This window comes from Carcharhinus amblyrhynchos, unplaced genomic scaffold (genome assembly GCF_965287045.1).
Source record: "Carcharhinus amblyrhynchos unplaced genomic scaffold, sCarAmb.v2.hapA scaffold_37, whole genome shotgun sequence".
Taxonomy (NCBI): domain Eukaryota; kingdom Metazoa; phylum Chordata; class Chondrichthyes; order Carcharhiniformes; family Carcharhinidae; genus Carcharhinus; species Carcharhinus amblyrhynchos.
In genome coordinates, this window is record NW_027649778.1 from 2,599,635 (window position 1) to 2,617,639 (window position 18,005).

At 44.3% G+C, this 18,005-nt stretch overlaps 1 protein-coding gene across 1 annotated transcript in view; it reads right to left on the minus strand.

Moving 5' to 3' along the window:
- Positions 1–77: 77 nt before the first annotated feature.
- The window catches only part of LOC145362137 (zinc finger protein 541-like), a 45,356-nt gene continuing 27,428 nt past the window's right edge, over positions 78–18,005 (minus strand). The window contains exons 12-18 of the mRNA XM_080218194.1: positions 17,733–17,836; positions 15,835–15,910; positions 12,336–12,424; positions 8,609–8,812; positions 8,181–8,291; positions 5,869–6,053; positions 78–3,902 (exon numbers count right to left, since the gene is read on the minus strand). Coding sequence (XP_080074320.1) covers positions 3,719–3,902; positions 5,869–6,053; positions 8,181–8,291; positions 8,609–8,812; positions 12,336–12,424; positions 15,835–15,910; positions 17,733–17,836 — 953 coding nt within the window. The 3' untranslated portion in view covers positions 78–3,718. The remainder of the gene's footprint in view (positions 3,903–5,868; positions 6,054–8,180; positions 8,292–8,608; positions 8,813–12,335; positions 12,425–15,834; positions 15,911–17,732; positions 17,837–18,005) is intronic.

Below are 18,005 nucleotides of genomic sequence, written 5' to 3' on the forward strand. Positions count from 1 at the left end.
ACCACAAGCAACTGTTTCCAACGACAAGGCTATTTTTCCTGATTTTGTTTTGTTTTCAAAAAATATTTGACCCACAACTGACTGACTCTGAAGAAAAGTATCTGATTAGATAATTTGATGGGCTGTGTGAACGGTCAGCACCAGTGTGCAACGTGTTCAGGTGTAAGGAAGCTTGCATTCTTTTCAGCAAAAGGAACACTAGTTGTGCTTTTTTTGCCAAAGCATTTTATGTACAAAATTGAAATAATACTTGCCAACAGTCAACATCACATTTATTGAAACAATCCTGTATACTTGTAAAAAGCAATTTAACTCTACAGAGCCTTGTGCTTACAGCACTGGTGGGATTGCACCTAATTATTTAACAGATTTTATTTTCCACACAAACAAAACCCCAACTCACTGAATTTGAAACATTTGAGAGCTGCTGAGTAACACTGGCAGCTTCGAGGAGGTATGAAGGTAACGGAATCAGAGAGGACAATCACCACTCCCTTCTTTACCAGCTTTTCCCAACAGAAATGCAGAAACATAAGTATGCTGTATTTGTAAAAATTCTCTTATATACAAAAAAAACACTGCACTTAGCAGCAAAAAAAGTAAAATTACATCCATTCCTAATGCAATTTTCTAATAATCTCTGAACTGCCTTTGAATTTGTACTTTAAGGAAAATATACAGCAATGTACAATAGAAAATTGAGATAAAATTCATGTAATAGCTGTTTGGCTTTACATTTTCCAAAAGAATCTGAAACAAAGTCTGAGTATAGGCTGTTTTAAGAATCTTTAGTTGGGGGTGGATTTGTGAAGGAAACGGATTAGGCCACGTTCCTCACCTGTCAAATGGAAATAGCTGAAGTTCTGAAACTTTCTCATACCCAATTCTTTATTTTGCATTCTGAAGAGTGGTTCATGTTATAAACTGTGACTCTAATCAAAAAAGTGAAACCAGACATCAGAAATAGCTGCTCTGGTGCTTAATGCATCCCAGAGAACACTGCCCACTCAGCCAGTGAGAACTGTGCATTAGTCTGGTGTAAACGACCAGGAGACAGATCAACACTGGATGGCAGGAGGCTTGATCTATCAGAAAAGGTGTGTGAGGTTACCAAATCCTGGAGGTATGCACCCCAATATTTAACCCATCCCTCTGGCTGACAGGTGTGTATTTCTGAAATGTAAATTGTGTTCTATTTCAGGGCTTGGTGTTTGACTTTTTCAGGATTCCAATTTGAATGGATTTGAGACAGCAAGAATTAAATTCTTAGAGGACGATAAATATTCTGTAGCCTCACTAACTACGTGCATAGCTAAGGAAACAACAGGCATCTCTTGCTACGACTGTCCCAAAGTTAAAACGCTTGGGGGCAGAGGGTGGTTACTTTCAAGCTAGTACTTGCCCCTCTTCCATGGATTAAAAAATAAATTCTCCTTACAGAGGAAATTCTGACCCCCATTTTCTGATAAAAGATTTCTTGCAGTGTCATATGATTGTAAACACAAGTTTATAATTTTGTTACTGCCCCACAGCTGTGATCTTCCCCAAATGAAAATGAATAACAGGACAGTTTCGTTCCCAGCTGGATGCATTTTGAGTTTGTTCCACTCTGAGGTGTGTATTCGATGTCCCACTCTGAGGTGTATAACCAATGCTCGGGTACAAAGCTTGATGCCTTTCAGGTCCAGCCACCATTTTAAAAATAAAAGTCTGTCCATGCAAATCCTACCCAGAGATTTGGCATAAAGACATCTCGGTGATTGTCCACCATTAAAAAGCACTTCCTGCCTGAAGTGATTCATGTGTTGACCTGACTCTTGGCCATAATCCCACTGGCCAAGCTTTACTTCCTGTTTAAAAGCACTAAAATTTACTGTAAAAATTTTCATCTTAAAATGGTAGATAAAGTATAAGACTGTAGCAATTATCTTTCCATTGCCATAGACAGTGAAAATATCACCAGTGTTAAAAACACAAACCAAGAGGATAAAAAAAACCAAGCATTTTTCAGGGCAGAACAACAACTGAAATGCTAGTTATCCTCAGCACCTTTTAGTGGGAGAGTTATTGACCGTAATTCATATTCACTATTTAGTCACTCCTGCTGGAACATATCTGTGTGTGAACACCTGTTGGAGCAGCACACTGTGTCTCAGAAGTGGGACAGTACAGCTTCCATCCCCTGCGTTCCTGAGCAGGCAGCCACCAAATGAACTCCATGCCCTATTCTCACAGGGAGACCTGCTCCTGAAACAAAGATGCACATCTCCTAGTGACACTGGGTACAGCTTGTTTCTCCCAAGTCCATCTCCGGGTTGCCCTTTGTGTGTCCATACACCCTGGCTGACAGCAGGGAGGAGAAACACAGCAAACCTGTCCTCAGGTTTAAGAAGAGGCAGACATCTTGTCCATGTCTCTTGGCAGAGGCAAAGAGCTCACTCCTAGACACAAGAAGAAAGAATCACCTCTGTGTCCTCTCGTAAGTCAGCTTGAGAGGAGGAAACACTGATAAGAAGGCGACCAACTATCATCTGCTTGCCCGCCTGTGCGGATCCCAGCTCATGGAGACCAAATGTGAGTCCAGAACCTTTCTCTGAATTGTAGAATCTCGACAGTGCAGAAGGAGACTGCTCCACCCATTGAGTCTGCCCTGACCACAATCCTACCTGGGCCATGTATTTACCCTAGTTAGTCCCCCTGACATAAAGGCGCAATTTAGCATGGTCAATCCCCCTAACCCCCAAATTTCTGGACTGTGGGAGGAAACTGGAGCACCCGGAGGAAACCCACACAGACATGGGGAGAACGTGCACCTCCACACAGACCACTTTTTATACCATTTAGATTAGACATTGCATGTGGTAGCAGTTAACATGCAGTTCATCCACTCTCAATAATGACCTGCACTTGTCTCATTTGCAGTGAGTAATTGGTGGTTGTCATTCTCGCTGGTTTATAAACTGTCTTTGGAGTTAGCTTCTGCTGTGATGCGGGGAACCCTGATGCACACATTCCCTTCTCCATTACCATGTATTTTCTATTTCGTAAGGGATTCTTTTCCTTTAACCTCTATCACTATGTCTGTCCTGATTGTTTTGCTGATTTCGATCAGTGATTTTACTTTAGAAATGGGTGGTTTCCTGGATTTTGCCTGTGCCCTGGCTGGTTAGTGGGGCAGCAATCAAATGTTCTAATGGTGAGTGAAACACATCGGTTCTGGTGCATATTACCTTCTGAGAGTTTATCTCTACAGTAGACCAAGGTCGCTATGAGTTGTGGATTACTGCAAGCTTAGCAACTTAATGGTAAGAGTACAGGTTTAACACGTCATTACTGAACCAGGCTTTCTCTGTCATCCCAGGAGTAAATCATTATGGCTCACACTAAGCACATAGATCAGGACCTGCCCTCATCTTGAGAGCTGTCCAATCCAAAATTTTTTTTAAAAATTGCTTTTTTTCCCCTGCAGACACCATACTTGTGTATCTGGCGATCTACACTTACAATGTGTCATTAGTGGTAATGTGCATCCCTCCCATCTCCAGCTACATCAAATCAAAATACCTACAACCAGAGTAATTTACAGTACAGGGGAGAGTGGCAGCTCTGACTCTGTGCCAGCTCTTTGTACAATCCAAAACTCAGACAGACGACTGATCTGCTCTCTCCCCGTCACCTTCTTTCTACCTCTGCTGGTCCCAAGTTGCTGGTGAAGTCTTCATGGCGTGGTAATGGTGGGCAGATTGTTCGATGTGAAGACCAGAATGGTCTCCTCTAGTTCCTCCTTTGGCTCAACTTTTAACCGTATCCTCGATCGCTTCATCTCTGCCTGTCTTTCTTGCTCCTCCTGCTGCCTGTGGCATTTCATGTGAGCGTTTCGACTTTTCACTTTGTCAAATACTCTGAAACACACATATATTAAAGATCAATTAGACAATGGATTATTAGCTTGTAAGCCAATTCTTCAAGCTTGACATCCAAAATAACTGTAGCTGAAAGCACAGTTGAAGAAAGTGTGACAGTATGAGGTCTCTTATCAGTGCAAGTTGCTGTTTACATATTAATATTCTAAGTGCTCGGTCACAGAGAGCAGTTTATACCCATATCCAGCTCCAAAAAGGCAAGACTTTAAGCTGAAAACTGCAGCAGCAGATACCAGTTCTTCTTCACGGTCTGAAACCTAATTGTTGTACAACAAACTTTTCACAATTCACACTGCTGAAAGGGAACACACTAGTCAGAATTTCACACACCATGGCCAGAATTCTGCAGTCTCGCCTGTCCCGCTGCCACTGTGATCAGCCAAGTCTTTACTCATTGCAGTGAAACCAGAGAATCCTAGCCACGGCAAGGTGGGAGAATCCAGGCCCAACTGATCTCCCCCAACACCAATTAATTGCATGCACATCCTGAAAACCACTTCCTTTATTTCAAAAAGGAGGGGTTACCAGAGTAGGTATCCCCCAACCCAAAACTCCTTGAGCCTTACAAAAAGGGTATGTTCTCTCATTGTGAGAGATAGGTTCAGGGCCATGTTTCTGCTGCCCTGTTTGTAACTGAACACCCAGATTTTTTCATAGAATCCCTACTGTGCAGGAGGAGGCCATTTGGCCCATTAAGTCTGCACTGACTACAGTCACACCCAGACCCTATCCCCATAACCCCATGTATTTATCCTAGCTAGTCCCCCTGCCACTAAGGGGCAATTTAGCATAGCCAATCCACCTAACCCGCACATCTTTGGACTGTGGACACAGGGGGAACGTGCAAACTCCGCACAGCGACCCAAGCCGGGAACTGAACCTGGGTCTCTGATGCTAGAGGCAGCAGCGAGAGCCATCGTGCCTCCCCTGTCTTCCCCTTTATCTAGCCTAGGGTTTTAAAATCTGTTTTATTCTCTTGCAGGAGATTGTGTGTGGGTGGGAGGGGAGCCTGAGAACCAGGACTTGTTTCACAATTGATTCCTGTCCAATAACTCCCCTTCTAGTAGAATGCCTTTGAATGTTTCTCTGCATTAAAGATGCTATTCGAGTGCAAGTTGTTGTTGCTTTCTGTTGTGAGACAGGCTGTACGAGCCAAGCTCCCGATCTTTTCATACTTGCTACACTTTCACAATGTGAAGTGAAACTGGGAAGTGGCACTAGAAGGTTCACAGAGCAGGAAGAAGAAGTGGAAAAGTGAGTGAGGAGGGCACTTAACCTTCATGAGCAGAGGTTGAAGGTGCACAAAATAGAACCCAATAGAACACCCTTGAGAAGAATGGTAGAGGAATGCTATCTCATTACTATTGTGGGAGTTTACTGTGCAGTTTGGGTGCTGCAATTTTTTTTGAATTCACTCACAGGACATGGGCTTTGCTGCAGCATTTACTGCTCACTGCTGATCACCTTTGAGAAATCATACAATCCCTAAAGTTCAGAAGGAGACCATTCGGCCCATCAAGCCTGTGCTAACAGTCCCACCCAGGCCCTATCCCTGAATTTACCCTACTAATCCCACAGACACTGAGGCAATTTAGCACGGCCAATCCACCTAACCCACACGTTTAGCATGACAATCCACCTAACCCAATTTAGCACGGCCAATCCACCTAACCCGCGAAGGAGGAAACCGGAGCACCCAGGGGAAATCCACACAGACACGGGGAGAACGTGCAGACTCCACACAGTATGAGAAAGTGAAAATGTTCCCAAAGATTTCAACAGTGACTGTACTTAAGTATTGTAAAGTGCTTGCGGTGGTGAAAGGTCCTATATGAATTCAAGTTATTTCTTTAATTCTGCACATTAAGGCAGTTAACCTGGAAATCACAACAGTTGGCTACATTTTAACAGTTACCCAGACCCCACCACTCATAGCTCTACCTACTTTGTACATTCCTTACAAGGGAAATTTCCCACAGTAAACTTCTTCTCGTTCTTGTCTGGAGCTCCTGTCTGACAGTGAACCGATGGAGAAGGGCTCGGCTTAGCTCGGACTATTTTCTTCTTCAGTTTTTCCCGGCTCACGCTTGTCTGGGGAGGAACACTTGCATCCTGTGAAGCTAAGAATGACTGAGGGGTGGAAAAAAGCTGAGTTGAAAATATTTTACCCACAGATATTCTTGATAAAACACTATAACTGACAAGTATATTTACTATCACTGTTACCAGACGACTTTCTGATGCAGAAACAGAACGGCACAGGGAAAGGATATGCATTCCACCCAGTCAGTGCTAGAAAGAAATGCCTTGCATAGAATCCCTACACTGCAGACCGATCACAATCCCAACCAGGCCCTCTAATGCCCATAACCCCATTCATTTACCCTGCTAGTCCCTCTGACACCATGGGGTGATTTAGCATGGCCAATCCACCTAACCTGCACATCGTGAAGGAAAATGGAGCACCCAAAGGAAACATGCAGACATGGAGAGAATGTGCAGACTCTGCATAGACAGTAACCCAAGCGGAGAATCGAACCCCAGCCTCTGGTGCTGTAAGGCAGCTATGCTAACTACTGTGCTGCCCTAATATTTTTCAATCGTTTACTACCTTAATATCTTTTCAATTCTCTCTTGATAGACACTCATAATTTGCTTGCACTGCCTCCACACTGCATTTTGTGCTTGAAGTACGTTAATCAACTGTTTGTGCACCTTCCCTCTTGTATCCTCTCCAAGCCACCCAGGTTTCGCATCTGATTTAAGGGACAGGAGCTCTAACAATGCAGCATGGAGTCCTGGCCCAGGGTAGGACTTGAAGACTCAGAAGTCAGTGGCACTTAGCTGGGATCTGTTATGCCCTGTATGTTTTGACTGGCTTGCCTACTGTACAAGCCCGTGCTTCATGGGATTGCAGCATCCATGTTTTCCTTATTAGTTCGACCAGGACAGCAATAGAGAATAGTGACCAATGTAGCTACCAGTGTGGGAGGAAACCGGAGCATCCGGAGGAAACCCATGCAGACATGGGGAGAACATGCAGACCGTACACAGTCACCCAAGCCGGGAATTGAACCCGGGTCCCTGGCGCTGTGAGGCAGCAGTGATAACCACTGTGCCATCATACCGTCCATTACCTTTCTGACACGTGCTAGTGTGCCTGTGCCAATCTATATGGAAGTTAAAATCTCCCAATAAAACTACTCTACATTTGCTGTCTAATATCTGTATTTATACAATCTACAACTTCTCAGTTGCTACAGAAGGTCTTGTACACAAATCCCATTATTGTCTTTTTCTTCTATCTCATAATTCTACCCATGCAGGCTCCACTCTGCTAATTCTGTCATTATAGCCTGTCATTCATTTCATTCTAAATTACTAACACTACTCCATCCCCTTTACCACATTCCACCTTTCCTGTACGCTTTATACCCAGTAAATTTAATTCTCAGTCCCGTCTTAGTTATGTCTCAGTAACAGCCAATATGTCATACCCTCTATATTCAATTTGCACCCTCAATTCATTCAGTTTGTTCCTTATGCTTCGTAGATTTAGAACCCATAAAATCCTTACAGTGCAGAAGAGGCCATTCAACCCATTGAGTCTGCACCAACTCGCTGACAGATTACTTTACCCAGGCACTTTCCCACACCCTATCCTCATAAACCCACATATTTATCATGGCTAATTACCCTAACCCCAATTTAGCATGGCCAATCCACCTAACCTGCACACGTTTCGAGTGTGGGAGGAAATCAAAACACCCGGAGAAACCCATGCAGATGTGGGGTGAACGTGCAAACTCCACACAGACAGTCACACAAGGCCAGAATTGAGCCTGGGCGCCTGGTGCTGTGAGGCAGCAGCGCTAACCACTGTGTCATCCATGGATAAAGAACTTATTGAGCCACACATCCTTTCTTGTCCTTGTGCTCTGATGTTTTAGTGATACTTTATGTCCTTTATTCCCTGGTTTAATTTTTTTATGTCTGTGGTGCTTAAAGCTCAATTTTTGACAGTTATTCTACCATCTTGCCTTCAGTTTTCCAGTTGTTATCTACATTATCATTCAACCCGTGTGACTGTCCACGTTATCTTTTCCACTCGGACCCTTGTCCCAGTCTGGCTCAGGTAGAGTCTGTTCAAATGGTACAGCTCCCTCCTGCCCCACTATTGCTGCCAGTATTCTATGAAATAGAAACCTCCTTTTCTTACTCTGCTCCCACAGCCATTCACCTCACTAACCTTCTTACCTCATGCCAACTGACACGTGGCCAGGGTAATCCAGCGACTACACTGTTTGTGGTCCTGCTCTTTAGCTTGGCTCCTTGTTCCTGGTACTCACCTCTGGCCTCTTGTTCCTTCTGTTATGTGCCGACATGAATTGTGACAACTGGATCCATCTCTTTCCAGCCACAGGGAGATGTCCTAAACCCTGACATTAGGCAGGCAACATAACCTTCAGAACGTCCAGAGAACAGTATCTATCCCACTACTATATTGTCTCTTACTATAACATTCCTTTTCGTTACCCCCCCCCGTTCAGCGGCCTCCATAGTGCTGTGGTCAGTTTCCACCCTGCAGAGCTTGCCCTCATCCACACAGGCAGCAAGAATCTCATACCTGTTGGATACGTGCAAAGATTGAGACTCCTCCCGCCCTGGACTTGGGTTCCCCTTACCTGCCTGCATGTCCCTTCACTGGCCTGAGCATAATTAGTAGCATTTCTAACCAGCTTTTTTATTTCTTTTCCATCACCAGGACTGTCTGCCTCACGCTTTATCTCCTCTTCCTCAAGCAAATGTGTTCTTTTCCACTCAAATTTTAGCTGTTTCTTCCAGGTGTAGTAATATTCGACACATTGTGCCACAGTCTTGTGTTTTATCTGTAAAATAGCAGGTCCCATGAATGCAATAATCTTGTTCTATCAGAGATGATTTATTGAGTATCTGCTACTAGTCTCACCTGGCAAAACGCACTTGGTGTACATTTTGGATCCAGAATCTCTGCGATTTCTCAACAGAGTTTCAGCTCCCAATGCTAGCAGTGATTTGTACAATCTACAGCAAACCCACTTCTTTTACTATTTATCTTAAATCATTTCTACATTTTACTTTTAAACAAAAATGTTTTTTGAATTCAGCAGGTTGAGGATGTTTTTGCTCTTTAGTGGTACTATCATGAACAAACACAGAGTCATTGAAGTTTACAGCATGAGAACAGGCCCTTCAGCCCAACTTGTCCATACCACCATTTTTTTTTAAACACTGAAGCTAGTCCCAATTGCCCATGTATGGCCCATATCCCCCTATACTCATCTTACCCATTTAACTCTCTAAATGCTTTTTAAAAGACAAAATTGTACCCGCCTCTAATACTACCTCTGGCAGCTTATTCCAGACACTCACCACCTTCTGTGTGAAAAAAACTGCCCCTGTGACCCCTTTGTATCTCTCCCCTCTCACCTTAAACCCACACCCTCTAGTTTTAGAGTCCCTACCTTTGGGAAAATATATTGACTATCTAGCTGATCTATGCCCCTCATTATGTTGTAGACCTTAATAAAATCACCCCTCAGAACATAAGAAATAGGAGCAGGAGTAGGCCATCTAGCCCTTCGAGCCTGCCCCACCATTCAATAAGATCATGGCTGATCTGAAGTGGATCAGTTCCACTTTCCTGCTTTCTCCCCATAACCCTTAATTCCCTTGTCTATCAGAAACCTATTTACCCGTGACTTAAATATATTCAGCGAGGTAGCCTCCACCACTTCAACGGGCAGAGAATTCCAGAGATTCACCACCCTTTGAGTGAAGAAGTTCCTTCTCAACTCCAATCTAAACTGCACTCACCCCATCCAAAGCGCAAGAGAAAAAAATCCCAGTCCCAGGCTTATAACCGAATGTCCCAGTAGCATCCTAGTAAATCTTTTCTGCATTCTTTCTGGTTTAATAATATCCTGGGTTTTAAACTGGACAGTCTGATTTAGAATCCCTACAGTGCAAGAGGCCATTCAGTCCATCAAGCCTGCACCGACAACAACCCCACCCAGACCCTATTCCGGTAACCCCACACATTTACCCTGCTAATCCCCCTAACACTAAGGGGCAATTGAGCATCACCAACCTAACCCACACATCTGTGGAGATGTGGACCACATTTCTGGCCTGCTGGTTTCTCATTCCGTAATTTTTAAGAACGGCATTCTGTGATCGTGCCTTAAATGGCTCATTTGTCTCAATTCACCAGCCGCCCTGTCCTGACATTCACTGTGAGCCTCTCCCAACAAGGAATCCCAGTTTTAAACCTTTAGATGTAGAATTAAGCTGCCTCTCCACCCGTAAAACAGCAACGTCTATTCGCTCCACTGAAGTTAGCCCGTGCAATGGCCTCGCTGTGGAAAACAGTACGGAATAGTACGGGAAGGGGACTGGGATTGCCCATAACTCATTTCATTCAATCTCCTGCAGGCTAGCAGGCCAGGAGAAGCTCCACCTTGGAAAGGGAAGATGTTTGTATTAGAAGGGGGAACTGAAAGGCTTTCTTCATCCAAACCTTCTTCATGCACAGACTTTCATTCTGCACATTGGATTCAAATCCAAGTTTCACAAATGGAATGTCATTATTTATTTAGATGCAGACTGGCGAATCATCTTACAGCTGCAGTCTTTTTTTCGCCACCAGATGGTAGCAACAACTGTGGAGCACTTCAGGGAATTCTAACAGTGAACTAACATTCCAAAATTGTAGAAATAGAACTTCATAATATAGTAATTACTTCATTAAACTATAACTATTTATTCATTTTATGGGAAGTGGGCTTCATTGGCTGGGCCAGCATGTATTGCCCATCTCTAACTGCCTTCCATCTCAGTGTTAACTACATTGAATCATAGAATCTACAATGCGGAAGAAGGCCATTTGGCCCATCGAGTCTGCACCGATGACAATCCCACCTAGATCCCATCCCTGTAATTCTACATATCTACCCTCCTAATCCCCCTATCATTAAGGGGCAATTTAACATGGTCAATCCTCCTAACCTGCACATCTTTCGGACTGTGGGAGGAAACTGGAGCACCCGGAGTAAACCCACGCAAACACGGGGAGAACGTGCAGACTCCACACAGACAGTGACCCAAGGCTGGAATCGAACCCGGGTCCCTGGCGCTGTGAGGCAGCAGTGCTAACTACTGTGCTACCCCTCGACGTGACTCCGGATCCAAAAGATATCAGTGAACCAGATAGGTTCTTTTTACACCAATTGACAATGGTTTTCAATTTTTTAATTGCAATCAAATTTCACCATTATCCTGGCTCTTTGGATTATTTAGTCCAGAGACAATACCACTGCTTCTTATAATGTTGTGATTTTTTTTCCCCAAGAGTGTCCCACATGTTTGGACCGAAACATTTGTAGGCAGAGCAAGAGTACATTTTACAATGATGCCCCTTCAGCTTGCTAACCGAAATATGCTGTTTTAACTGCATCATCTTCCATTAAACTCCTGCAAGTTCCATGTGCTGCTTTAAACAGGTCACACAATAGCAATGAGGTTAGTTCTGGCTGATAAATCATGGGATAAATCCCTACAGTACAGAAGGAGGCCATTCAGCCCATCAAGTCTGTACCAACCTCAATCCCATCCAGGCCCTATCCCCATAATCTCATACATTTACCCTGCTAATCCCCCTGACACTAAGGGGCAATTTAGCAAGGCCAATCACACCTAACCCGCACATCTTTGGACTGTGGGAGGAAACCGGAGCACCTGGAGGAAACTCGAGCAGGCACAGGGAGAACGTGCAAACTCCACACAGATAATGACTCGAGGCTGGAAGTGAACCCGGGTCCTTGGCGCTTTGAGGCAGCAGTGCTAACCCACTGTGCCACCCCAGCATAAATGTTTCCAGGGATTGGACAATGCAGTCAGAATGGGATTCTCTGTTTCTGCTGACGCCTGTAAGGAATTTCCCCATCCTGTCCACCATGGGAATTGTAGTGGATGGAGAGAGGGGACCATGCAAAGGGCGGGATTTTCCGGTTTGGGGGTGAGCATGGCCGGAAAATCCTGTCCCTGGAATTTCATTCAGATTGACAGGATGAAAGCTTCCTCTGTTTATGAGCTCTAAGCATCAAGAATACTTTGGACAGGACCACAATTTGCATCACTGACAGTTATGGGGGCAGTATAGCCTAGGAAATGAGAAGGCCCATGGTATGGGGAAGTAAATATCTTTTAAACTGACAGGTAGGTACCCAACTCTTTCAGCTTTTCACCCACATTGGAGGTGAAAATTTCTCCCAAAAAAATTCAATATGGTTTCTGGAGTCAATTTTGGCAGAAGCTGAATAGTGCTTTGAACTGGCTTTTAAACACCAGCTTTGCTATTTGATTATCTCTTACCATCTTCTGCATGAGAAAGAAATCCTTGTTGTAAAGGCAAATTGCTTTATTGAATATCTTTTTCTCTGCAGTAGTCCATTTCTCAGAACCTAAATTCAAAAGAATTCACTATGTAGAGATTAAATTAAACCTGCCAATGAAAAGGGTACAGAAAGTGCTGGAAATACACCAGCCAGTTGGCATACGAAAGGGAAGAGTCATTAAATTTTATTAGGACGATTTATCATTCTGAAGAAGTGTTCTGATATTGACTGATATGTGATTCAAGTAACTTAATATTACAGGCTTCTCAAAGTCCCTTTTTCATTTTTAGTTTATTTATGGCATACATATATGTCACCTCTGTAACTGATTGGCTGTTATTGATGACATTAGTACTGAACTATATCACCTACAGGAATGAGACGAATGGTCCAGGATTCTCCCAGCCCACTGCACTGCTCAAGTAGCGCAGCAGCTGGGTGATATCAGCAGGGATCCTGTAGTGGGTCTCGCAACTGGCATCCAGACAAGTCTCCTAGGCCCTTTTTTCTGATGTAATCAGCTCCGCAACTGATTACCATATGGAAATTACTAAAGTAGTTTCCAGGCCCGCGAGTGTCTCCCCTCATACCAGGAGAGGTTCCCACCAGCAAGGTTTACAACTGCTCCCCACCAATGGGGAGAATAGAATCCCTACAATGCCATTCAGCCCACTGAGCTAACCCAATGTATTTTTAATTTCCCCCAACCTGCACATCTTTGGACACTAAGGGGCAACTTAGCATGGCCAATCCACCTAACCTGCACATCTCTGGACTGTGGGAAGAAACCAGAGCACCTGGAGAAAACTCACGCTGACACGGACAGAATGGCGACCAGACGTGCTCACTCCGCTGGGGGGGGGGGGGGGGGAGGAGGAAGAGGAGGAGAAGAGACAGAGGGCATTGAGGCCCGCCTCGGGGGGTTAGGTGTAGGGGGAAGGGGAGGGTGTGGGATGCCCCTTGGACAGTGCCAGCCTATGCACTACGGCACCGTGACATTAATAATAATTTGGAGCAAATGGTTTGCCTCATGACCAGGAAACGCTGAACCACAAAGTCAGATTTCATTGAACATTGAAAAGGGAAGAAACTGCTTGGAAAAAGGTAAGAGGGAGCAGAGGGGGTTGTTCAGATTGAAACGGTCTGAGTTTTAAAATAAACCAGGATGTTGGCTGCCTCATCGCCTCATACCATTTTGACCATTAATTCTTATCCTCACTTCTATAAAACAGACAGCTCAACATACTGAGCCTCAAACTAACCAGCCACAAACAGCAGGAGAGCCTCAGGTTTGAGCTTGATTAGTGCTGAAGGTAGGGTGGAGAAAATAAAATCAGTTAGCTTTCCTGCTCCTGGATATCCCAGCTGCAAAGGACAGCTGGAGTGGATGCCTTTAGTTTGTTGGGGATTATAGAATCCCTGCAGTGCAGAATGAAGCGATACAGCCCACTGAGCCTGCACTGACTCTCCAATCGAGCATCTTACAAAGAACAAAGAAAATTACAGCACAGGAACAGGCCCTTTGGCTCTCCAGGCCTGTACTGACTATGCTGCCCCTTTGAATTACAACACCCGACCCTTCTGGGGACTGCATCTCTCTGTTCCCATCCTATTTATGTATTTGTCCAGATGGCCCTTAAAACTCACTCTCGTATCTGCGTCCACTACCTCCTCCTGGCAGCAAGTTCTGGTCTGTGTAAAAAAGCTTGCCTCATACATTTCCTTTAAACCTTGCACCTTAAATCTATGCCCCCTAGTAACTGACTCTTCCACTTTGGGGAAAAAACTTCTGACTATCCGCTCTGTCCATGCCCCTCATAATCTTGTAGACTTCTATCAGGTTGCCCCTCAATCTCCATCATTCCAGTGAGAACAAACCAAGTTTCTCCAACATTTCCTCACAGCTAATGCCCTCCATACCAGGCAATATTTTCTGTACCCTCTCCAAAGCCTCCACGTCCTTTAGTAGTGTGGCGACCAGAACTGAACACTATATTCCAAGTGTGGCCTAACTAACTTGCCAATGACTTGCCAATTTTTAAACTCAATGGCCCAGTTGATGAAGTAAAGCATGCCGTACGCCTTCTTGATTACCGTCTCCATCTGCATTGCCACTTTCAGTGACCTCTGTACCTAAGCTCTATCCTTGTAACTCAATGTATTTACCCCTCTTAATTCCCCCAACTTGCACATCTTTGGACACAAAGAAGCAATTTAGCATGGCCAGTCCACCACACCTGCACATCTTTGAACTGTGGGAGACAACCGGACCGCCCAGAGGAAACCCACGCAGACATGGGAGAACGTGCAAACTCCATACAGCCAATCTGGAATTGAACACAGGTCCATGGTGCCGTGAGGCAGCAGTGCCAAACACTGTGCCACCCCATGTCAAATGAGGGCAGGACTGAAGTCGGCGCTTGGCTACCATGACTGAACAGCCTGCTCACACCAAGTAGGCACAGGCATGAATGGAGGATGTGTATTCAGGTGAGATATCAGAAAGTGCATGTGAATCATAATCCAACATGGAAAATATAGGTGAGGAAGGAAAGTTCAGAACATTGACCCCCCATTGATTAAAATATGACATTTTAGTCTTGGAGGAATATCAGTCCAGTGCTCAACATTTAAACCATTGATACTAGATCTGTAATGCCTCCCATTAATTAACAACAGTCAAGTATGTGGGGGAGGAAATAAAGTTCAGATGTGGAGCTGAACGTAAGAAAGAGAAATGAATGAGAAATGGACATTCTTGCAATCAAGGCTGCTCCTTCTATCCATGAATGGACTTTCTTCCTCATCTCAAATAGATCAAAAAGACTGGCTGACATTCTTCCCCTCCTGACAGGTACTGAGCTAATGTATTAATTGATACAGAGATTTGGAAGCCCAAGTTTGAGGGCTTTTTCTTACCACCCATCACTGTAACCAGCTGCAAACTAAACTGACCAATAAGACCAGGGTGGTTTCACAGAAAAAAATCATAGAAACCCTACAGTACAGGAGGCCATTTGGCCCATCAAATCTGCACCGATAACAATCCCACACAGCCCCTATGCCCAAAACGCCACATATTTACCACACTAATCCCTGTAACCTGCACATCCCGGGACACTAAGGGGCAATTTAGCATGACCAATCAACCTAATCTGTACATCTTTGGACTGTGGGTGGAAACTGGAGCACCCAGAGGAAACCCACACAGACACAGGGAGAACATGCAGACTCCACACACAACGATCTGAGCTGGGAATTGAACCCAGGTTCCTGGAGCTGGGAAGCAGCAGTGCTAACTACTGTGCCACCGTGCTGCCCCTAACTTCAGAATCTGCCATTGTGCCTGTGCCAGGAGTATCTCTGCTGCTTGTTTCGATACTAGCAAAGGTGTGATGCCATGACTGTGAGATCAAAGCTTGTCTGCACCCACTGAATCACCAATCTACCTCCTGTGTAAGTGGCTTTGTTCTTACCTGTGTAGTGGTAATCTCCTAGGGGGTGACAAGGGTCTCGCCTCACACCTTTCATTAGTAACATATCCAGGGCAGCCTACAAAAATAAAAACAAAAAGAGGAATGGGAAATAAGACAAATCTGGTCAGCGTTGTACGGTATTAACACATTGGAATCAAATTGCTCCGAAGCTACTTTGAGAAGGTTAATGACGATCAGATGAAGGAATTTAATATAAGTATCTGAAGCGTTTTTACAGTAAGTGTATTTCCATGCTGCGATTACAAAAGGCAACTGAATTCTCCCAAATTCACACATTTTGTAGTGCAACACTTGAAGCAGGCGTTTTATTTACAGGGGTAGGATTTGTGACTTGCCATTTAAGTCAAACTGCGGTAGGAATTAGTCTAGGTCAGTTACCAGTCCCAATCCAGTGCTGTGCAAGGCAAACACATCCCAACAGATGGGCGACACATAAGGTAGTGGGGGTTGTGACTATCGTGGATTCATGGGAGCTCTGAGGGGGGGCATTCCTTGCACACTTTGGCAGCACAGTGGTTAGCATTGCTGCCACACAGCGCCAGGGACCTGGGTTCAATTCCCGGCTTGGGTCACTATGTGTGTGGAGTTTGCACATTCTCCCCATATCTGCGTGGGTCTTCTCCAGGTACTCCAGTTTCCTCCCACAGTGCAAAGATGTGCTGGTTAGGTGAATTGGCCATGATAAATTCTCTCTTAGTGTACCGGAACAGATGCTGGAGTGTGGCGACTAGGGGATTTTGACAGTAACTTCATTGCAGTGTTAATGTAAACCTATTTGTGACACAAATAAATAAACTTTAAAACAATAAACTTTAAAGTGTTTTCAGTGTACAAGCAATAGGATATAAACGTATAACACCTGTGCCCGATGACACCTACATTTACTTTCTCTAACACGTTTGCTTTGAACCCGAGTAGCCCCACCTCTATAAAAGCAAATTACTGCAGACGCTGGAATCTGAAACCAAAAGAGAAAATGTTGGAAAATCTCAGCAGGTCTGGCAGCATCTGTAAGGAGGGAAAAGAGCTGATGTTTCGAGTCTAGGTGACCCTTTGTCAAAGCTACGTCTGTCCTAGGCCTACTGCAATATTCCAATGAAGTGCTCAATGCAGACTGGAGGAACAGCATCTCACCTTCCGGCAAGGCACTTTACAGCCTTCCAGTCTCAACATTGAATTCAATAACTTCAGATGATTTTCTCTACCCCACCTCCACCCCCTGTTTTAAATAAAATTAAATTTTATTTAATTTTTTTTACTGTTCTCTACCTTTTATTTCTTTATTGTCTTTCTTCACTTTTCTTCCCACTCTTACCCCCTTCCCTTACCTATTCTCCTCCTTTGCTACTGCTTTTTTAAATCTTACCTCTGTCCCATCCATTCACCCCGACCCCCCTCTCTTGGCTCCCCCAACATCTTCATCTCAGCTTCTCTGCCGTTTGGCCATTCACACCCTTTATTCTCTCTGTGGACTGCTATTAACTGATTTTTGTGGCTATAACTCATCTTCCCCTCCAACCCCCACATCTTTCTATGCCTTTTAGCTTTGATAAAGGGTCACCTGGACTCGAAACATCAGCTCTTTTCTCTCCTCACAGATGTTGCCAGTCCCGCTGAGATTTTCCAGCGTTTTCTCTTTTGGTTGCTCCACCTCTACATCTACTGACCGTATACCACTAATGTGCCTCTAAGAAAGTATTTTTATTGCACATTGTTTAACCTGCTGTCTGCCAGATTGCCACAGTCTATTCACGACAGCTTTTCAGCAAGACACTGATGCATGGTGCTGAATATAGATAGTGTCGAGTAAGAAATACAACTGAACTCCAATTATTACAAAACACTATGCTCTTATTCAAAATAAAATGACCAGTTACCAAAATGTCTCCTCGTGTGTCGTGTAGACAGTGCAGAGCTAGTTCCAGATTAGTTCCTCCTCCAGGCAGCACACTTGAACAAGCTAAGTTCAGCAGGTCCGTCACTGCACAAAAGTAAGTTACAGAGAAGAGTTGCCATAAGAAACTACTTTCCTGGTAGTGTGATCTGATTTCCTCCCTCTCTAACCTCTGTTACACTCCAATTTTCTAGCAGAGCTGCCAATTCCAACATTCACAGTTGTGCATATGCCCTCTACTGAATGAAGACCAGGC